At 42.7% G+C, this 24,576-nt stretch overlaps 1 protein-coding gene across 2 annotated transcripts in view; it reads right to left on the bottom strand.

The window, feature by feature from the left end:
- The window catches only part of LOC139454237 (junctophilin-1-like), a 104,098-nt gene that overhangs the window by 52,714 nt on the left and 26,808 nt on the right, over positions 1 to 24,576 (bottom strand). The window contains exon 1 of one of the 2 annotated variants that reach the window (XM_071235842.1): positions 10,689 to 11,260. The exons of the other annotated variant lie outside the window; for it this stretch is intronic. Coding sequence (XP_071091943.1) covers positions 10,689 to 10,701 — 13 coding nt within the window. The 5' untranslated portion in view covers positions 10,702 to 11,260. Of the gene's footprint in view, positions 1 to 10,688; positions 11,261 to 24,576 lie in introns of those variants that run through there. 2 annotated transcript variants of the gene reach the window in all.

The following is a 24,576-nucleotide window of genomic DNA, read 5'->3' as shown; positions in this document are numbered from 1 at the left end:
ATATATATATATTTAATACGTGTATAGTTTACGTTCATGCATGATATATTTGTTGTGTGCAGGTGTAGGGTAGTCTGAGTGTAGTATTTAAATGTGTCGCTTGCATTTCACGAATGTAATATTTGGCACAACATAGCAAATTGTGTAAACCTTCAAAAATTACCATTATGAAATTGCTACTCTTGCATTACAATCGTAAAAATAGAGCGTTACATCTGAATTGATAAGTGAACGTATATTTTTCAAACTGCTAACGCGTGATATTTTAATTGCTTATCACAAAGATCTGTCTTCAATTCACGATACAAATATTATTCTTAGACGTTGTCTTCACGGAAAGATTTAGCGGCGTGGCAGACGTCCAATCACAACGTCTTTGAAGCAGAAAGCCAGCGTTCTCGGAGCCACATAACTGCGCGACCTCGTAGATTCCTGGGAATGATACATGCATAAACTGCTTGCACTGACGACCATTGCGGGATAATGGGAAATGTTAAGTTTGACATATTAAGAATACGTAGTGGCAGTTTATCTGGTATCGGTAAATCCTCGTGGGTGTCCTCGGGGCTGGTTTATCACGGACATGCACGAGGAACAAGTCAGCCAAGAATATCTTTCCTTCGTTCATAACCCGTCATGGAAAATGGTTTATTGCAAGAAGTCGTTACTCTTTAACGGGCCAGGCTGATGATTGTTCCATTATTGTGTAAAATACCTAGCTGTACGCTGAGATAAGTCTACTGAAGTCGACAGTTGCACGTTTGTTTGGCTTCATATCTTCAAGCTGCTTTTCTCTGCATATTAAGTGAATTTGGTCGGGAAATTAATATTACTATTAAATGTATAAAACATATGACGAGAACGCAAATAGATATCTTACGATGCACACGCTGTCGGGGCAATTCACGTTTGTAACTTGGTTCTTGTGGCATAAGTTATACGTTTGAACACTAGAACGTAACACGATTATTAAGAAGAATTGTTTTTTGGAAATTATATGCACCTGCAGCAGACACCCTCTTGGTTGGTTGTCCTCTAGCATCACTGCTCTCTAGAATCTTGTACGGTCTTTGTCACGCTAGTTTACAATTGTCTCACAAACAGATAACGGTGAATGGCGGACTACACTCCAACTCATGACAGGCGATGTGGGTTGGATAGGATACGTGCTCGTATTGATACTGTGGGTAGTGAGTGTTTGGTTGTATTTTATATGTTTCTATATTTATATATCTATCGTGGGCAATTGCAAATCGAACAGACCCGTGGGGATTCCGGGTTAGAATAGGTCCCAAGAAATCTGTGCTTGTAAGATACGATTTGGTTGACTGCATATCATCGTACCCAAATTGCGTGGATGGATGCTCATGACGTCAACCACGGGATTGTCTAGTCCAAACTCAATTATTTACCGTCGTATAGCTGGAATATTGCTGATGTCGGCATTACACAACAAACAAACAAACAGAAATGTCTTCCGGTATGTCCTCCCTAAATATAAACGATAAATAAAGAGTCTTCGTTCTACCATACGTATATCTACGTCTGGTTATCAGGTGTGTCTACAAGAACGGATTCAATCTAGAAGTTTGGTTACAAATGAAACACAATATGAAAACTCCCTTTCCCCACTGCGTCGTCTACATAAGTATTAGAACAATAAACAAGCCACCGCAGGATGCGGAGTACAAGACAAACCAAAGAATGGAATCCACCAGCACGACAGTGGGGCATAGACGCCGACGAAACTGTAGACTTGCTCCAAGGCTGTACTATTCTATTCTTATAATGGGTAAGTTTTGATTAGCGGACAGTGCATCTAAGGATTCCTGTCTTTTATGGAGACAACTTGATCTTATTGCATATATTATTTAGAAATTATGATGTAAACTAACACTTATTGCCTTAGGGACCTGGGCAAGTGTACCGACACTGTAAACCGTCCTGATCCTATCGGCTCCTCCCTCAACCCACCAGGTGCCCATTGTCCAGATTCCATAAGAACGTTACAATGGAGAAAGTATTTACATGTCCACGTGAGCGTAATGTTTCTGATACTATCGGAGTTACAACCAAATCTGTAAATATACAACACAGCGATACTCGGCAACGGCATGTCTCAAGCTACTGTGACACAAATCCTGTCCGGTAAATTCAATTCATAATCTTATAGGGTACAATCACTACATTGTCATCAACGAAGCACTGCTGTTTAATGATTGCCCGACTCGCCTGGCTTGTGTTTTAATATTATTCGTGGATTTGACTATCGACCTCAAACGAACACACTTGGCGTGCAATACTGTTGCTGAAATCGTTATGCTATCTTGCTATTACTGCAAAACACACGTTTTGCACACTGTTTATTCTACACTTGTCAAACGCGTGTCAAGTCCTTCACTGAAGTGCATAACCTTGGATGTTTTCCTCCTCTGAACACGACCATCTAATGAGCCGCAAGAGTAGCGACATGCGGCAACTGTGACCTTGAAGATAACAGACTGAAGGTCACCTGTCCACGAAGACCTGTTGACAACACCTCGTGTTCCAAACTTGATTTTGGTTTGAGTCTCCGATCCAAAGAGCACCGCGAGCATCCGCTGTTGAAATTACCCAGTAGTATGATAATGGAATCGAATTTACTCAGGGTAGGTCATTTGGCGATAGTAAAAGGACCAGGAATTTGACTACATTGTGTTTTCAGGGAGAGAAGCCTCAGGGCTTAGCTCGAGGCTTGAGAGTGGAGGATTGTTTACATGAGACTGTTTTCACTAGCGGATCAATAAGAGAAAAATGAAGTATAATTGCACGCTCGGTGCAAACCGCCTTGGCGGTGAGACGGGATGATTTCTCGTGTCGGGCTGACGCTATTGATTTGAAAATCGCTTTATCAGTCTCCAACATTCCGAACGGATGACAATTAAGTTTAATTTTGCTAAAGCTAACGTATGACCTTAAGACGATGTGTCGTCTGCTCTTAGTACCATTGTCAAGGTCGTACAGAGGTCAATGTTCGTGGAGCGGAAGTCGTCTGCTGGCTTGAGTAAAACGTGCAGGAAATTAGGTCAATAATGTTTAAACAATACAGTGGCAGTGTTTGAGGACACTCAACTCAAGATGGTCAGATTCCTTGAAAACGGTCTCCTTTTGTGATCCAACTGCCTTGTGCCATCACTTTCCACACAAGAGACTACCCAGGATCAAGGATTGGGCTCTGCTCTTTGTAGCAAATGCCGATAACAACATCGATAAGCAGCCTCGAAATAGGTCACACATAAGTATTCCTTTCTGTAGCCCGTTGGTATATTCTCGACGTAAACTGTATTGACTGTCCAACAGTTTTGTCTGTTGACCAATCGCTGAGCCCCAGTGTGTCAGCAGTCGATATAGTAACAGACTCATTCAACGGATCCATACGCTCTCCGAGAGGTGACTGTTCTCTCTTTAACATTACTCCTTGCTATCGGAGTCCTCATAAAAAAAATGTTGGATTCCTAACAGATCTTCCTGGTTTACAGACGATGAAATTTCGAAAGATTCTCATAACTCAGCGGTTTTTGAGGCTCTATCTAGTGTATGTTCTTGTGGTACCTAGCGAGTGAGGGACCATTGCTCAACTCCACATCTGCAATATACAGCGAATGGGAATAATTCCAACTTGGATGATTATATACTATTGATGGTTTTAGACACAACTGATCCTCCCTCACCTCTAAAGAATTTTTTTTTTAAATAATAATAAAATAATAACATGAACCCCCTAACTCTCATCTTAACGTAAATTTTAAAAACGCCAGTTATTTATTACCTTCGGACAAATGTGGACCATGACTACCGTATCAGCTTGTTCCCATAACTACCTCGTTAGTTCCTATATAATACAGCCTTTAATGCATCAACGCAAAACCCATTTACAAACAGTCCTTTATTGGTAAATTGGATATTGTTTGTATAAGTAATTTGTTCCCCGATGTGTTAATAGCATCTCTAACATCCACGATGAAAGGGTATCCTCACCAGGAATCTTTCTATTGGCCAGTTCCACAGAGGAAACGTAGATTGGTAATATCACACGCTTCGCTTATTATGAAAGGGGCGACTGGAGTGATTGTAGACACACCAGGCCTCTCCTTCGTCGCAACTATATCCTGTAACCAAAGCCATCGATTGCGGTTAAACTAAAGGTAGGACTAGCCTAGGTATTGTTCCCTACTATACAAATATCGTATCGATCCCATGGGCAGCAAACAACGACAGGTAGATATTACAAACCGTACGAGCTGACAGTGGTAATCTGAACAATGGCGGCGATACAGACATGCATTGATTACAACGCGCGGACCTCGGAGAAGGCAAGGGCTGTCAATGTGACTTGTTATATGCATTCACTTAGATTAGTTTGTAATATGGCACCTGATATGTCGCATCTAAATGTTTAAACATCTACACCTCGCAACATGTGATGTACGTGTGTTGTGACACGGAGAGACGAGAAAACAGTTACTTCTTGTGATGTAGGGTTGAAAAGGTATCTTTATACCTGAATAGTGTCCACTTTGTAATGCCAGATTGTTAAAAGCGACACAAAATCTTTCATATCATCCAATACCAACCCCCTTGGGAATAAGCGTTTGTGTGAGATAAAGTGATAGTTCCGGAGAAATCGTTTTCTTGATCACCCATTGGTTGACTGAAATACAAGCCAGCGTGAAATACAAATAAACACTGCCATCAGTGATTCTATCTTGCACGACATTTACCCTAAAATCATGTTTTCTGTAATAGTGACTGGTGCCAATTGTGACACGGTCTCTGTGTAATTAGGTAATCATCAAATGCTGGATTGAAAAATTAGTTCAATAATAGTTTTCAGATAAATAAGGTGGGATTTGAAAGACATGAATCAAATTTGCTCAGACTAACAGCTGGTCAGAGTGTAATCCCCCTGTAACATGTTCTGTAGCTGTATTTCAATCTGCATGGTCAGTGAATGAAGGTAGCCCTGCTGCGACCTCGCGGACATAAATGACTATTGACCAAAACTGCCCAAACATTTCAACACGAGGAGGAGATCGCGTGTCCATTTCTTGACCGTTAGCTTCTAACCCTGGGGACGGCCCGGGTCCGACCACTCTCCCGCACATGTAGCGGTCAGAAGAGGGATTATTTAATACTTTGGTGGGGTTTATCCTGCTCACGGGAGAAGGAAATAAAACTAGGACCCGCGTGCACTTCGCTAAGGCTATTAATCCTGGACGACTAGCCTCAAGTCCTGCCCCAGCCATGGGATAAAGCAGATTGCATCTTGGCCTGGACTAGACCACTGATGCACACGACACACTGAAGATTTGCCGACCGTTTGTCCTCTTGGACTGTCACTCAGTGGTGAGGGGAAATGGAATTTAACGTAGCCTGCAAGATTATTGCACTAATATATCGACACATGCACGTGTGTGTGTGTGTGTGTGTGTGTTTGTGTGTGTGAGAGAGAGAGAGAGAGAGAGAGAGAGAGAGAGAGAGAGAGAGAGAACTTGTTCTAGTTCAGACTAATTTATAGTGATAACTTACTGAGATGCCATGCCGCATTTTAACATGAATAACTCAGACACAATATACTGACACCGGGCCGAGCGCCAGACAGAGTAACAAGTACCATCTATAACGTCTTTTAGTATGACGCGGCCAAAACCCAGACCGTCCGCTCTCCGGGTGGACGACCTACCACTAGACCACAGTATACGGAAAGATTAACGAAGCTGTGACGAATGAAGGCGGCATCTGTTTGGATTGAATACTTAACTCGTGAATCTCCACAACATGTGTTCTCATACGGATTATATAACCAACATATGCTCGTCTAGTTGACAAAGTGCACGATAAAACAGATGGGATGTATATGAATTGGATATTTTTTTAAAATCACACATTATTGATAAATATACTCACAGTCTGACCTCACAGTTATAACGTTCGAAAATATCGACATGGTGCCATATGTTTCAGTGCACTTCTCCTCTATGCAGGAACGTATAGGAAAAGTCAAAATTGTATTTTTCAATTAACGTGAATACAGTGTATTTGTTAGACTAACATATAGTCTCTGAAATGAACATATCATACAGAAAAAAACAGTTGTTCAGTTATCTTAATAAAAATCTAATAAAAAGGGAGCCCAGTGATTCTCTTCATTTTCCTGATACTGCAGTAATCTAGACTTGCCACACATTATAGACTTGCATGGGCTGTAGTTGATATAAATGTATCAGGGTCTGTAAAGACAGACTATGTATTTATTTCAACGTCACCTATCGCGACAAACACATCCCGCTACATAACGCCGCGTACAGAACACAAGGGGAAACATTATGATTTATATAAGCGTTATGATTGATGCGTACACAATGATTGACATGTGAATTATGATCAACATGTGTATTTAACCCTTCATCCTTTTTTTTGTATTAATGTGCGTTCAATCTACTGTTTGTCTGGGTCGACGTTGCCGGGTAGGCCTTGACGGCGAGGCGAACGGAACAGGAGTTAATGTCCGTGACCTTGACCTATCGATTTCGATCAGAGGTCTGCGACATTCGATTCAAGCTTCCTGATCGCTTCACTCCATCGAAGCAGCCTCTCAGATGCCACACTGGCATTGGTGCTGTCTGCGTGTTGCTGTCAATATAGACGGGAACGACAGATACTGGTCCTGTTTGCCTCGGAACACTGTCGTCTGCCAAGCAACAACATTATAAAGTTGTGCTTGATAGGGACGTGATTTGAGATGGTGTCGTCTGATTCTCCTACAAATCGTGCAAACTGCATAACGGGTTTCCTGCGGTGGAGGTTCAAGATACAGACATGTACACATCGTATTAATTTTTCAGTGATTTGGATCTTGCACTTTTAGAAAATCGTTTTTCTTTTAATTTCGAAAGATAATTCTGCTCGCTGAAAATCACATACACAGGCTTGGACCATAGTAGTGGTATTTGCCATAGGCTACAGTTAGGGGTGGGACGAGTCCAAATTTACTACCCGGGTACCCACCCCCCCTATTACCCGTCCCAGCCCTAGCTACAGTGTAGCTCTTTGGTCAGATAAACATTCACAGTGAGTGGATCACAGAACACACTTCAACTCCCCATCACCATCCTCCATCATTCTTGCTACCATTTGGCATGTCCGCATGTTCTAATACGTTTCGCGTTAACGCCTTATTGCCAAATTAACAAACGGTAATTGAGTCCCTCACTTCTATCAAATACATAATTAAGACAGATATTATTATAAGTTACATATAAAAGATACGTATAAAATTACCGAGTATTCCTCAGCCAGGACTACAATATGACCAAAGACGTGTGGGTCACTTGAAGCTAAAGTAATGAGCTAGCAGCTTCCCGTGGTACCCCTCGAAGCGGGCGATATCCTTGTCGACAACACGAGCCACAGGGAATTCCTAATTTTCTACTTTTTCGCTCATCAAGCTTGCACGTGCCGCATGAGCTACAGCTGGAGTTTCCTGAGTTACCATAGCAACGGATCAAGGAAATAGTTAGAAACAGGTTTGGCCGAAGAGGCATCCGATGTAAGCAAGATCACGAGTAGAGATGTTGAGGCCACCGAAAGCCGGAATACATGTAGCGTCTTGCCATCATTGTGGATCGGCCTGTTCATAGCGACGTTGGCATCATATGCAGTTTATGTGGGGGATGCAGGATGCAGCATATGAGTGTAAATAAACCACTATGGTATTTTAATGGCAATGTAGGTGCAGTCAAATCTTTCAATGGAGGCTGTCCAAGTCCAAAGGACCCTGCGCATACATTGGTTGACTGGATTTGTCAAATAATTGATAGTCTGGGATTGATTTAGTTGTAGCAAATATCCACATCGTTGATACGACCATTTAAGAGTGAGTGAGTGAGTTGTGTTTAACGCCGCTGAGTACAGTATGCCAGTTATATCACGGCGTGTTAGCTGGATGTCGGAGAGAAACCCCGAAGTGATGCAGCCAAAGGATTATCTCAAGACATTTATGCCTTTCTGCTAACATCGAGGAGATAGTTTAGTAAATTTGAATACCCTTTGACATGTGACATGATCGTATCTATTTTAAGTACACAGCTGTAGAGAGGTATCTATCTTAAGTACACAGCTGTAGGGGGTATCTATTTTAAGTACACAGCTCTAGGGGGTATCTATTTTAAGTACACAGATGTAGGGAGGTGTCCATCTCAAGTACACAGCTGTAGAGAGGTGTCTATCTCAAGTACACAGCTGTGGGGAGGTATCTATCTCAAGTACACAGCTGTAGGGAGGTGTCCATCTTTCTGCTAACATCGAGGAGATAGTTTAGTAAATTTGAATACCCTTTGACATGTGACATGATCGTATCTATTTTAAGTACACAGCTGTAGAGAGGTATCTATCTTAAGTACACAGCTGTGGGGAGGTATATATCTCAAGTACACAGCTGTAGGGAGGTGTCCATCTCAAGTACACAGCTGTAGGGAGGTGTCCATCTCAAGTACACAGTTGTAGGGAGGTGTCCATCTCAAGTACACAGCTGTAGGGAGGTGTCCATCTCAAGTACACAGCTGTAGGGAGGTGTCCATCTCAGGTACACAGCTGTAGAGAGGTGTCCATCTCAAGTACAGATATGTAGGGAGGTGTCCATCTCAAGTACACAGCTGTATTAAGGTATCTATTTTAAGTACACAGCTGTGGGGAGGTATATATCTCAAGCACACAGCTGTAGAGAGGTGTCTATCTCAAGTACACAGCTGTAGGGAGGTGTCTATCTCAAGTACACAGCTGTAGGGAGGTGTCTATCTCAAGTACACAGTTGTAGGGAGGTATCTATCTCAAGTACAGATATGTAGGGAGGTGTCCATCTCAAGTACACAGCTGTATTAAGGTATCTATTTCAAGTACACAGCTGTGGGGAGGTATATATCTCAAGTACACAGCTGTGGGGAGGTATATATCTCAAGCACACAGCTGTAGAGAGGTGTCTATCTCAAGTACACAGCTGTAGGGAGGTGTCTTTCTCAAGTACACAGCTGTAGGGAGGTGTCCATCTCAAGCACACAGCTGTAGGGAGGTGTCCATCTCAAGTACATAGATGTAGGGAGGTGTCCATCTCAAGCACACAGCTGTAGAGAGGTGTCCATCTCAAGTACAGAGATGTAGGGAGGTGTCTATCTCAAGTACACAGCTGTATTAAGGTATCTATTTTAAGTACACAGCTGTGGGGAGGTATATATCTCAAGCACACAGCTGTGGGGTGGTAGAAACGTTGCAAAGTGTGCATTTCAAACACGTTCCTCATGATATGCACATACCGCCGATGTACTGACAATAGGTCATGTGAGTGCAAACTAAAACATTAATCGTCCATATTTAATAGCACTATCGTTATCACTGCATATGGTTGTATATCTGGTCCTTTCATTAATGAATAATCATGAAAGTACTGAAATGCCGATTGCCACCCCACTTAACGGAAAAGGAGACTGCAAGCGAACGTCTTCAACAAATTATCATTGGGCAAAACTGTTTTGTGTCTTAGAGGTCAAGTGTCAAATCTATGAGTCATCTGTTCACAAATCACTAAGCACGCCTGTCCTTTGAATACATTCCAGAAAAAATTGTTTGTTTGTATTCGTTAACATGGATATTCTACTATCACTCCTTTCTATTGACCTTAGCATCAATATCAACCTTATCCCTCAGGTGAACAGTCGGCGTAGCTATTTTCTAATCAAAATATTTCCCCAAATAGCTATGTACGTAGAGAAACACAACCTCTCGGAGCATTTGATGTTATGTGTGAAGACAACACTATTAATACTGTCACCATTTCGCCAGAGACCAATCTGGACATAGTACTCATGCGGCTTATGACGTCAGCGCAGACGACAAAGTGTCATGTTCCCGCCAGAAAAGAGAAACATTTATACGACACCGAAACAAGAGCGACACATTATCTTTACTGCTTTGTCGGCGGGTAATATCAACGTAATTTCCCAATAACGCAGATCGGCAGAAATAGAACGTACCCAAAACTGGAACCCGCTGATGCGGCGATTATTGTATGAAAGGCGATACACATACTGATGTCGATCTGTTGTAGACTGAGTAATGGCACATGTCGTTTGCTTGTGGCGGTACGCACGACCAAGACGTGTTTTTAGGCTTGGTGACGTCATGACATTCACATAGGTCTGTTTTACAACTAATATCAGGACATGTCCATTCATCAAAACAATCTGCGGTAGCTCGCATCATGTACGAAACAGTGGTTTTGTTACTGTTTCGGACTGATACGAAACTAAATTGACTCACTTTCCATGAATACATAAAACACATGGATTCTACAAACAAACAGTGAAAATATTAATGGTAAAAAGACACAAATGTAAACAGTTGAGAAAGAATGACTCGTTAATCATCGTTCAGCTGTTGGTTCTTTAGCCTCATTGGGCCATTATCCTTTCAAGGGAAATCACTAGATCCCCCTAGACGTCTGAAGTTGTTTGCCAGTTTACCATCTCGGTTGAGGGGGTACCACATCATACAGCTAAAACCGTGGCACCTAGATATATATGGCAAGGCAGGTAAAGGCATCAAATCTTTTCCCGCGGAAATAAGTAAAGCAGACGTGAAAACTGACCCTAACGCACCTGATGACGTCATTGCTGGCTGTACCGGGTTTGGGGCAATGAATGGAATTTCTTCCCCAAGTATTTCAAGCCGTTTCTTTGCGCTAACGGTACCTGCACATATTACTTCAAGGTGAAGGTCGGATAACTGGAAACCACTTGCAAACGATAAAGTGCAGCCATTGCATCTGGGTAACTGTTGGCTTCTGTTGTTTCTTCTCGGTTAAACACTCTTTTAAACACTGAACCCAGCGTCTCTCAGACACTGAACACTGACCTCGCCTGTGAGACACTGAATAATGTCCTCGTCTATCAGACACATAACACTGTCCTCGTCTGTCAGAGACATAACACTATCCTCGTCTGTCAGACACTGAACACTGTCCTCGTCTGTCAGAGACAAAACACTATCCTCGTCGATCAGACACTGAACACTATCCTCGTCTGTTAGACACTGAATAATGTCCTCGTCTGTCAGAGACATAACACTGTCCTCGTCTGTCAGACACTGAACATTGTCCTCGTCTGTCAGAGACATAACACTGTCCTCGTCTGTCAGACACTGAACACTGTCCTCGTCTGTCAGACTGACCTTGTCAAAGTGACCATAAGGGTTTACAATCTGCTCACTAAACCAACACTCCGATGCAACAGTCTCAGGAATGTCATCAACATATTACGTATAACGAAGCACCAAGTTCTTAGTGCGCAGCAGACGATTCCACCAATCAGTTTGCGGTTCTACTAAACTCCAAACTTACACCTTTTCAGAGTGAATTAAGTATTGAATAGTGGATAGTCACCGGTCCTTTACCACACCTTTCATCCACAACGTGATGAGGTACCTGTGGACAACCTTTCAACTGTCCTAATAAAAACACAGTCAGTTAATGGATCTAACACAAAGCAAAAACGATACTGTTTATTTATAACTGAATGTGTTACTGATCTATATTCGGGCGTGACTCTGTCTCCACCTAGGTGTATATGCACCACCCACACACTGGTAGACCATATACGACAAGAGGTGGCATGTTTGGATACAAAAAGAAATCGTCACTAAGCAAGTCTGTATCCTGCCATAGCCCGAGTGTCCATGAGCAGGGAGCCTGCTCGTTCTAATTGACAACCGCTGACGGGAGCACGCGCCTCGTGACGTCACAGGTGCGTCACTGTATCACTAGGGCTTGCTGTAAATTGATTGATTAATCAGCTCACAAGCAGCGAACACCACCGACCTGTGAAAGAAGGAAAAATACGAACATACCCATCAGTGACCTTTACCATGGCTTCAGTGAGGACCTACCTATGTCCACTGAGCCACGCCAGTGTCCCTTTGTCTGACCACTGAAGGCGAAGGTCAGTGGCGCTATTGGAGACCAATACGAGTCCCAGTCCTCAAACCATTGAACCCAAAGTTCACCACCAGACACATGTGCGTCACTGAAGCTAGGTATAATGTCGACCTTTAAAGGAGTTACAATTTAACATAACATCCTGGCAAATACGATTGGTTCCTTTCAGACTATAAATTACACTGATTGAAACAGTTTTTCTTTTTAAGTCCGCCTTCAAAACCTTTACTTCCAACTGTGCATGACGTCATATCAGTCAGAAGGAGCCAAAATTACCAAAAGTCCTTGATAAGACAGGACCTCGTTATGAGTAACACCTGCATTGAACGTAATCAGTTTTTCGATACGGAATCTTGAGCCGGCCGCAAACAACATATCCAATGCGATTTCCGTTTTTTCTGGTACCAATGTATCGGTTTTCCTCGAACAACGCGGACAATTCTCAACCTGGGTATCAAAAACATAGTTATCAGTTGGAGATAAGAACAAGCTTTCTTCCCGGACATTCAATGCTTGCATTCCCTATGGTAGCTGGAAGTGAAATGGTAAGTTTGTTGATACGACGGCGAGCGTCTTGAGTTCGCATTGAGTCCCGCTGAGTACCTCCTCAAAATCTGTGTATCATTTTCTCTACAACTAACTCTAAGCTGTTGGTTATAATCGTCCGGAGAAAGGGAATTCAGGCCGAGGGGATTTCACGGCAGTGGCCTTTGTGAAACCATGGCCTTATTTTACAGAATATCTGTTAAAAATAATCTAAGAGACAACAATTAACTTTCACTTATCCAGGAGTTAAAATATTGCAAACGTTTTTCATCAGATAAACAGTTGAATGGTCGTGCACCAGACACCATACTTAAAGCAGTTTAAAGCTTAGATAAAAAAAATGTAACACTCTCGTGGCGCTGAAATTGGCTTGCTTTTAGATTACCTCACATAAGCGAGCTTCTTCCTTCAAGATCTTCACATTGTCTTGACAAATATCCGCTAAAATATACCGGATGCGTTGTTGCAATGTGTTGACGCAACCTTGTCAGGAAGCCATCAGATTTGTCTTCATTTTGCGTTCCTACTGATGAGAGATCAGTAGAACACATCCCTGTCCCCATGTTAAACCTGATTTATTCGTCCGAGAAATTATGCCAAGGGAATATACCTTCAGAGATGGTGTTGTAGTTCCGCCGTAATGGAGTGGGTGCTGACGGGATAATGTAGGGCTTACAACAGTGCCAACTTCTCTGAGATTGTACGGTCTTCAAGAACGGGGCGTGGAGGATGACTTGCGTGTTGGCAGACCAAGACAAACTGTGGTAAATCCCTGAGCGGAATCCCGGCACAATGCACATGGAGCCTAATCGGGCAGACAATCACTGGTAGAACCACTCGGACGGGTAACACGACACACACAACCAACCAGGGGACAGACACCTTTGTTTTTCCGAGATTTACCCGATTAAGGACCACACGTTCTGACGACAAGCCTGTAGGATTAACATAGTGTGGTTCTTGTTTAACGCCACTCTCATCAATACTCCACCTCTGTCACGACCGCCTGTAGATAATAGAGTCTTCATAAGACAAACCAGTGATTGATATTATGAGCAACGATCCACGCCGTCGGGGCCTTATCACTTTCGACCAGCAAAGGGTGATGTGGACCTATTCTAAACGGGAATCCCCGTCTCAAGTCTTGAAAACCACTTCTATTCCACCATTTCCAATGGAATGACAGTCCTACAACACTATGGCCTGCTCACTGTCGAACACACACATTGTTCGGGTAATGGGCTCCATGTTGCCATATGCCAGTTTTTTTACGAAATTGTATGCCAATTCTCAACTCGACTGATCTAATTTCTTCAGCTCCTCAGTGTTTTGCCCTCAGATATATAACCGTGAGACAACCGGATCCAGTTCTTAAGTATTTTGTTTGTTTGTTGTTTAACGCCGCACTCTGTGGTATGACAGTCCTACAACACTACGGTCGACTCCCTGTCAAACTACTTGGTATTGAAGGAAGCATACCAGTGTTATGGTATGACACAACAAAGAAATCATACAGTAGGTACATTGTGATTTTTTGTTGGTTTTTCTTCGTTTGTTGTTTAACGCTGCACTATTCCAGCTACAAGACAGCGGTCTGAAAAAATTATAGTTTGGACCAGACAATTCAGTGATTGATATCATGAGCATCGATAGACGTAATTGGGATACGATGACCTGTATTAACAAAGTCAGCGACCCTGACCACCCGATCCCGTTTGTCTCCTCTTACGACAAGCATGGGTGGCTGAAGACCTACTCTAGCTCTGGTCTTTACCGGACCGGTACATTGCCTATTTAACAGGATCAGTTTTACTTAAATTATCCACGACACAAAACAATCGTCCGCAGACGATTGCCCCGAATGATGTTGGGTGTCACACACATCAAACCAGACACAAGACTGATACAAGTCCAATTAGTCGTATGTTCGCACACCAATGGATTAACTTCCTGCCACGTGACTCAAAATGGCGTTCGTTTCTATCCTGGTACCAATTACTGGGTGACCTCTGGCGACAGACTTGCCTCCGACGTAAAGGTGCTTTTAATGGATGAGCTCAAGAGAAAAGGTGCATCTCAAATGTGTCTTGTGACAATAGTAATGTGACTACTACTGGTGATCATATGTGTAGGTGTTAAAGATCGATCAATGTCTTCCATGATAAAAGTTGCAATCTTTTGTCCACTAGCCAAAACATTTCATTTACTGAATTGCATGACTTTCCTGTATGTTTGCGATATCGTGTGTGAGTGAGTATGGTTTTACACCGCCTTTAGAAATATTCCAGCAATATCAAGGCTGGGGACACCAGAAATGGGCTTCACATATAGTACCCAAGTGGAAAATCGAAACCGGGCCTTCGGCGTGACAAGCGAGCGCTTTAACCACTAAGCTACCCCAAGCACTTAAATAGAACACATTATATAGATAGATAGATAGATAGATAGATAGATAGATATCGTGATATCATTAAACAAAGCACAAATATATGAACTCAGTAAGCAATGAAAACACCCTCTCCTCATCAAGAGATCGTTAAAAATCCATTAAATCATAAGAATTAATTTGGAGAATTAAGAGGCAGTGAGTTTCAGCTTGCCTCAGATGTACATGGATGTCTCAATAATTTGATCAATATCACCAAGTAGCGATGTGGTGACAAAGAGGATATGACTGGTATAACTGCCTCCTTCGCCTCATGATGGCGACCTAAACAAGGAGGCAGACCACTTGACTTCTCACACCCAGCACGAGCGCCAGACACACCTAAAACCAGTCCTCGATGACAAATCCACGGACGACTGGTCGTGTTCCAATCGCTGTGTATTTATAGATGGACCATCAAACTGTCGTCTGCTCCTGTAAGAGGCTTACACCAGGCGCTTTTGAGGGTGACAGGAGAAGAGTGGAAACTCAGGGAAGAATATGCTTGATGAGGGGCTATTTGTACTGAGCGCTACGATGAACGTACGTGTAGGATGAAGCCTCGCAGTTAAGTTGGTCTAAGAATACCTTCCGATCTCTGTGACAGTTTCGCTCTGTGTGTGGTGTGATGTGTGGCGAGATTATACAAAGATGGACTCTGGGCAATAGTTTTGGACCTCTTGTTGGCCCTTTGTGATGACAAATGGTCATTTCACAGTAGGAAACTCCTTAAACCAGCGGATCGTTCGGATAACATGTCTGGATTAAAGAAGCAGATTACGAGCAATGTTCTTTGTGACGGGTACCACCGGTGGGGCAGGAGGGGCTCACCTTTTCGCGGACACTTGGTATCATCACCATTTTATGAGAATTCATAGACCCATGCTCACGATATGGTCGGAATTGTACAACTGACTTCGCTCTTTGCTTTTCTTATGAGTATGAAAAGGGTTACGACACTTATTTGCATACGAGGTTCCAAAACAAGATCACCGAAACTTCCGTTCTCCCACATGGAACATTGCAAGGACATAATTATATGGTCACCGCTTCATGGGCAATATCAACGTGTATCTCACTATAACCCACCACACAAGGACAGACTTGTATATATTGTTCATCGTGTGATTAATATTTATATTTGGACTAATAGATTCATAATTACATAATGTGAAAATCAACAAAAGAACCGTCTTGTATTTGAGCCAAAGACAAGTATACTTTTATTTGTACAGCGTCGATCCATTGTCACATCTTCACTTACTTCAATCAGCTTCCTTTGCCTCCAAATTCCAACTTCCGAACTCATGTCAGGTTTTCATTTACCAATTGTTCCAGATAATAACATCGTTCTAGGAATGATGGTTAAACTCAGGTTAAACCATTTTCGATTTACAAAATAATAGAAATGTGGAAATTAGCAAGTCTGGATTCAATGTATGGCCAACTGTGCTTCATACAGCTGATGAGCAGGGTCGCAAGTTATTGGATGGAAGTAGGAGGCCTATTGACATGAAAGGGCTGCAATCTAGAATCTTCGAGTCGGAACTTGACGAATGAGGACAATCAAGGGCCAGTTGGCTGACAAAGATCTTTGAACGAAATGGACGCTGGAATATGCCTGGCTGACTTCGGATCTGTCGGGATCTGGGAGTGAGAAGCTGATTTCACAATGTCACGGCTTAATGGAGAAATACGCCCGGGATTATTTAATTCGTTGACAAGACATGTCTATACGCGATGGAGAGGAAGCCGCAATCTTTGTCTCGTCAGGGAGTTTGACTCAGAGCACAGGTCGATAAGGGAGTGAAGGCGGGGATATGGGGGACATACTGTAATATGTCGTTATTCACCCAGTCTTGGCTGTCAGCCCCTCCACCAGGAACATCTACTGCTGCCCAGGATGTAGGAACCTACGATGTAATCCATCATCAGAAACGGTTGCACTAAGTCACCGTGAGCCATACTACTGCACATCTACGTCAAAGACGTCTCGTAACGTGGTCAGTAGAGTGTACCTGGTTCTGTATGTGCCTGTGCAGAGACATATATACTGATGGAAACATTGGCAACTATAGGGAGGGAGTGAGTGAGTTAGTGAGTGAGTTGGGTTTAACGCCGCTTTCAACAGTATTCCGGGTATATCCCGGCGTGTCAGCTTAATGTTGGGGGAAAGTCTCAGACGTTTACCACTTCGGTGAAACCCACGAGCACGGGTATGGTGTTGACAAACCTAGAAATATATTTTGAGCGAACCGGTATTCAAATTCGAACACGCAATCACGGGTTTCTAGCCTGCCAAAGGGACGCAACTCTGCACAGCAAATCGTGGCGCCTACCCGTGCGCACCCCCCCCCCCCCCCCCCCCCCCAAAAAAAAAAAAGAGAAGAAAAACCTATAAGGTAATAAGCTTTACTGTCAGTATATTTGAAATAGCGCGCATACAAATTCAACACATGTCAGAATCAAATGTACTCGTGTGCATTGTCTCCAACGCGTATTTGGTAGACAAGGCTGGGAACTCATGATAGCATATCATTTTACCTGATCTAAAACTAACTGGTCCCTTATTCATTTCCATCAGTATACTTGGGAAGTGTTGGCATTCTCTGGAACTACTACACTTCGTCTTGCATGGCTAACATCGCTTCTACGTCTACGTCATTGATGACGACCGAAACATTGGGACGACGGTGGGTAAGACTGCAGTCATCATTGTAATGTATATCCAAGGAAAAATAAAATATGACGCGCGGGGGAACAGTGATACATACTTGATGGAAACAGGTTCTTTCCTTCGATCCTAATTTTAGCTGGAGGATAATAATTTAGGACAGGAATAGGAAATACGATCTATCTGAGGTATTGACGTATATATTTGATACCTTGATTGGCAAAGGTTTGTACAGCATCGGTCAACAGTTCTCTGCAAACGTCACCAGCAGACAGCCCGCCCCGGGATAGTAGGTGGGGATCCACTGACAATACTTATATTGCTCTCTTTACGTAGAAAAATGAGACAGACCCAACGAGAAGGCAATAAATACTTACTTTTATATGCAACTTGTGTGAATGGCTGGTGCAAGGTAGGACATGCCTCCCCTTACATGCACACTTGGTATCATCACTGATTTCCAGTGGTCCATTCATATAATTTTCGCAGCTATTTTGCCCTTTACGCCAAATATTAATGTTTCGGTGGATGATCTTGAAAAGGTTATTCTCTTGCATTGACAATTTATATTTAGAGACTCCAGTGCACATCCAGAGAGACATCTAAAACCAGTGTATACATGAGAACTACAACATGCGATCAATGTCAATGCAGAAGCTAACCCAAAGATCACCTTCTATCGGCGACATTTCATGTTAGGCTAATTTACCGAAGAGAATTAAACATAAACCGTGAATTGTAAATTATCAGTAGGGAGAGACATTGTGCAGAACCCCCCAAAATAGCAAAGAAAATAAATAGAAGCTTAAAGTTCATGTTAATTACACTGAACCGGAAGTGCCGCCATATTGCTCACAAGGCTGGTATTGAGAGCCATGGCGGACCACAAGAAGAGAGAATGTGTTTTTAGATCTGCGATAACCCTGGCTGTCTGTCTGCTATCTGTCTTTCCCCCACCCAGACATCTGGCGTTGAGGGAGGCGCCAGGCGTGGGGTTTGCATGCAGGTGCTCGACAACGATTCATAGTTTGGGGGAGTCTTGGCATAAATGCCGGTGTGTCTGATTTTACAAGGGTCATAGACTTCATTTCATTTCACCAAGCGGAAGAAATCAACGCCTCTCTTGTGTGGATGAATGCAGGTATTGTGCCCACAGAGCAGAGCCACAATTGTGTGTTCGTGAACTATATAACATGTGTATCTATCAGCTGCTGGGAATACCTGGCCATAACAATAGTTTTACATAGAGTATCTTTACATCAACGTAATTGACCGACTCTTTTATCTAATGGGTGGGACGAATTTGGGAAAGCTGGAAAAGTGTTGAACCACGTAACGGAAGTTTAAATATATAAGTTTCTTCACGTTAACCTAGCATGCCCATTTCTGCATCTTTTTATTGAAGCAGTTCGAAAGTTTACTTTTTCATAAGAATAAAACACGGCTTGGTAAAACAAAATTGGGTCAAATTATATACGTGCATAGTGTCGACGAATAATTATGGTTGAATAGATCAACCTTAAGAAAAAACACGTTATTTTAAACGGTTGGCGTGTAGCCAATGTCAAATGATAGTCCAATCGTATAACAAATTCTCTTGAAACGTAGATTATATGCTTGTAGTTAGCACGCCTCTCTGGCATGTGAAACATGTTTCATAGAGACTGGAATCCGATATTTAAGTCATATAATTCTATTATTATTGCCCAATGTCATACGGACGATTTTATCATTTCATAATATCCGATTTCTTATAAGATGTATATGAAAAATGTAGTCTAAATGTTCCTAGCTTTCCAAGGTCTGAAACAGGAGTTAGTAAATGATCATTGTACTTCTAGTAAACTATAGATGTATCGTAGGATATTTGACCACCTCCGTTATCTAGTGGTAGAACGCCCGGAGAGCGGAAGGTCCGGGGTTCGATCCCTGGTCGCGTCATGCCAAAATAGGTTAAAAGATAGTCCTTGTTACCCTGACTGGCGCGTGGGATAAAGAGATTGAAACAAGGGCTGGTCGACTCGGAGTCAGTATACTATGTCTGAGTGGGGTATTCATGTTAAACTGCGACATGGTATCTCAGTGGGCCAGCACTATAAAATCGGCTTTAACACACGCGCGCACGCGCATGCACGTAGCTCTATTCGTGCAAAAATCGTGGACGCGATGTTAAACCCTATTTCACCTCACCTCGTAGGATGTTTGCTTACTTCACAAGTTCACAATCGGCACTGGTCCGATGTTACAAAAACGAAGACACTATAAAATGTGTGTACTCAGATAACTTTTTTAATTTCTTTTGCGTGACATGTTTAATCAACATGAACTATAGAAGTGTGTGGAAAGGGATTTCTATTTTGGCTCGAAGATTGTCTTTAGGGCCTATTGCTGTTCAACAGAACAAAACTACCATGCACACGCTTGCTTTCGAACATAATATTTTGTTCGTTTTTTGTTTGGTTGTTTTCTGCCCAGAAAGACTAGCTGATGTGTAAAATAATAGAAAGGGCGCTAGCCATGCCTACTAATGTCATGATGTCAATGCGACAAAACCCTTGACATGTCAAATAGAAACTCTGCATAAAGCAGAGTCGATTGTACGATTCCGGCTATATCACGAGCATGTGTTTATAAATCATTATCAAATAGTAATGATACCAGGTGTTCTGAACGCATAAACACGCATCTCGTTGATAAAGGAGAAAACACCAAAAATGTAACCACGTTCTGAAGAGGTAAATTTAATGTTAAGCAATCTTACGAAAAACAGCAAATACCAAGATAAATGTTAGTATGTACGTAACCCAAGGAAGGAAATTCTAGGCGAGTTATTACCCATCTGTCGCCCTGCCACTGTAGACGCATCCAGCACTAAAACACGAGCCCATGACGAGTCCTGCCGTCTGGAGGTGTTATATGGCACCAAGTAATACGCGAGTTATCTTCAACGATATGGCTTAAATGTTATCACATGCGTATAAATCCTCAGGTAATATGACGACACTGTGAAACAACGTTCCTAACGTCTGGTTGCCATGGTGAAACACATATTTGCAAGAATAGGTTAATGGGGGGGGGGGGGGGGGGGTAATAAAATGTTGCCGAGTTTCAAAATATTTACGTTTTGCCCATCTGTGCATATAGGCTACCTTGTTACATAGCGCGGTTTTGTGTTGCAATTAGAAGCTTTTTGCAGTTCATCATCATAATCATTTTACGACACTAGATTGTTTGTGTTTTGGGGGTGACTTTGTTGTTTAATGCCGAGCAAAATTCCAGCAATATGTCAACGACCTATCACTAATCGATTTTGGACTAGACAAACCAGTGATTGACATTATGAGGAACTTCCAACGCTGTCCGTACGATGACACGGTATCAATGAAGTCATCAAGCATGATCAATCAATATTCTTTGTGGCCTCTTGCGATAAGCATTGTCGCCTTTTACGGCAAGCGTGGGTGGAATATTGCTGAAATGCGGCGTTAAACAACAAACAACAAACAAAAAATCTGAGTGTTCCTACTGTATGATTTCTTTGTTGTGTCATACCATAACACTGGTATGCTTCCTTCAATACCAGGTAGTTTGACAGGGAGTCGACCGTAGTGTTGTAGGACTGTCATACCACTGAGTGCGGCGTTAAACAACAAACAAACAAAATACTCAAGAATTGGACCAGGTTGTCTTACGGTTACATATCTGAGGGCAAAACACTGAGGAGCTAAAGAAATTAGGTCAGTCGAGTTTAGAGTTTTATTGGCATACAATTTCGTAAAACAGTGGCATATCGCAACATGGAGCCCATTACCCGAACTCTAGTAAGACCATGATTAAAGGGTACAGATACAGTCAGCGCCTTAACTATCGGAGAGGGTCAAACAGTTGCAAGGGGTCGTCATAATGGCCGACTCCAAAGAGTAATGTTCTCTGCGATAGTTGTGTTCATGGCCGACTGTGCAAGCGTATATCACTTTAGCTCTCCACGTGACTGCTTCCTGACTTGTGTGGAATGATGCCGAAGCTTGCATCCTCTTGTCGGAGTCCATCAGACAATGCCTACCTTACGCCGAGCCTAGGATGAGCAGACGACAACTACAGCAGCAGACGACACATCACGATGTGCATGGGGGTTAAGATAAAACGAGTCATGGATAGATGGACTTGAGATAGATGGATGGATAGATGGACTGGGGATAGATTGACAGATAGTTGCCAAGCTGGATGCACAGGCCATCTCGCCTGGGAATAAACTTATTTCATAATAAATTCATGGTTCTGTGGATCCGCTCGGGAAGATTGGTTATCTAAAATAACTACACTATACACGGTCTAAAGACTCCATGTTGTTCGCTAAATCCATCAGACAATTGTGTACCTGAACGTTAGCCTTTCGTAGATGGTATGAATGAACATGCAAACACCTCGAACTGCGGCTGGGTGAATTGGCAGGGTTGCGATTAAAAGGTAAAGGTCTTGACGTGGCTTCTTGTTGTAACAGTAGGGTTCTGACGATTCACCTTTAGCTACTCGTGCTAAACACGCGCTGTACAAGTGTTAACGAAGATATCACCACACCCACGATTCGCTATATCTGCTAGGGGTATATTTAGAATCACAGTCTTCCATGACGAGGGAGCTGATGTCGACAATCCTTCTCATACCTCACGTCTTTTTAACATCCAACAATGTTGGCAAACATTCCAGAACACTTGGGAGATCAATCTCTGCATCTACGGTTCAGGTGGCCACTCAACATCGACCCACATGGTGTCTTTTAACACTGATACAGACGACGACCTTGGGGAAAGCGAAGGACATGAGGGTACAAGAGAACCGAAACCCAAGAATACAACGCATCGATGGTGACCCAAATGTACTGACCATACTTCACGCATTCCGAGGAAACCAAGGAACGTGACCATACTAATATGACCTATTTACTTCACTGTGGTGCATGTATGCATCTGCCATTTTGCTTGGTCTTCTTCCTGCAGGGTTAGTTAAACATCCAAATCAGCTCTGACTTGTGCTTTTCGACTCGGTTGCCCACTGGGTTACGCAATTGCAGGATATGGAGATCACTATGTTTAAATCAGGAACTGAACAAGGGCTGAACAGCAGCTGGCAGAGTCTGGGTCAATGATCTACAGGGAACTGTTCAGAGCTATATACGTATACAATTGGTATACGTTTTTTATGAAACTGTTCCAATGTCATGGAGCCAATGTGATCCGTTTCCATCGAATCCGTACCCTTTCCAACTCATTGCATCCTGAAATGTAGATTGGCTGCATTTGACCCAACCGTACTTAGCAATACCTCCAGAGCCATAACCTTCGAATGGGAATCAACGGACGTAGATTGAGGAAGATCCTACACGATCAATATGATCCTGAAAGATTATTTATTTAAGCGTTTCTTTTTCTTATTAATGCGTTTCATACAGAACTTATGATAAAACACTGGTCGGACAGCATAGAAAAGGACTTGTATTTTACCCATTGGTAACAAGGGCTTAGACCAGCATGCTCCTGTCATGCAACGACCTCATGACCTTAAAACTAGATAAATCCAACCGTAAACGAAAGTCGGACCCCTTCTACAAGTCTCAAACGTATGTTGTAATAATATCTAGGCAGCTAAATGTAGGCCTACTTTTCTTCCCGAACAGAGAACCAGGTTAATACCAAAGGGGAATGAACTGCCAAGAGCCGTCGAGATAATCATTATATCCCAATGTTGGTCCAGTACACCAACAAACTGGCCCACAAAGACGCCAGTCTCTCCGCTATATGCATCTGCTTGTCACGGAACATGGTATTCAACTTGACTAGGTAGGGGAAAAGAAACAAATCATAAACAAAAGTATGGTTGCCATGACAACTGTGTATATTCCAGTTGCGCGCACAGATGGCATAGTATGGGTTCAGCATCGTGCAAACAACTCGATCGTCATCACCCTGAACAGGGTATCGCGTTATCCGGCAATATAGGAGAGTGCGGTGAGGGGACGGGGGGCGAGATCTACATATCATTAAGCCTGGGTTTAATCCCTGCTGGAATAGGCAGAGAATTGTGTGGGCGGTCCTCTAGAAATCTCGATGTCCATCCAGTGTTTAATCACGTCGTTCTATTAAGAATGCATTAAAGTATTATTTCATGTCATTGTTAACATACAAGGGAATTCCGCTCGGTGAAGTAGGTTCCTATTGGAGGCCAAATCAAACCTCTTATGTTCAACCAAAGACGGAAAATATTGACATGTGATAATTGCCAGAACATACGACGTTCTCCTTTATATCTCCATAATAATAAAAAGTTGACCAAACTGGCCATTCATTCACTTGCACAACCGTGCAGATGGGAAGGTAGCTTCACAGGAGCACAAGTGATAATAGATGCGTCACCACCTTGTATTAATAGAAACGTGATGAATTCCAACGCTGAAAGAGTGGCGACGATATCATCTGGACCTGTATTATAACGTTAACACGACCACAGCTTCTGTGATAAAGAAACGTGATACACGTGCTGCACGTGCCCAAATATAGCGCTCGTGCAGCACGCGCCCAATGCCATCTGTCGTCTGCTTGATTCAGATGAAGGTCTGTTTGGGGAAGGACATCTGTGTCCTGCACGTTTATTTAAGTTGTGTCCAACAGATTAAGCGTACAATATGTAGCTTAGAAACACGAATAAATACATATTTAATAGAGTTCATTGACATTTAATATCCAAAATGATCTACAGAAATCAAAATGGCAGTTGTGAAGTGAGGCGTGTGGTTTGAACGACATTATCGCGAAGGGGAGACAACTATCAATTAAACTCGAAGCTGGATCGTCTGAAAATCTATCAAGTTTTTAAATCCTTGCCGGTGGGGCGGATGGCATGAGCCGGGATGGC

The sequence above is a fragment of the Haliotis cracherodii genome, unplaced genomic scaffold (genome assembly GCF_022045235.1).
Source record: "Haliotis cracherodii isolate W230 unplaced genomic scaffold, xgHalCrac1.p SCAF_10, whole genome shotgun sequence".
Classification (NCBI taxonomy): domain Eukaryota; kingdom Metazoa; phylum Mollusca; class Gastropoda; order Lepetellida; family Haliotidae; genus Haliotis; species Haliotis cracherodii.
Note: the sequence above shows the minus strand (reverse complement) of the source record. Positions and strands in the feature narration are given on the sequence as shown.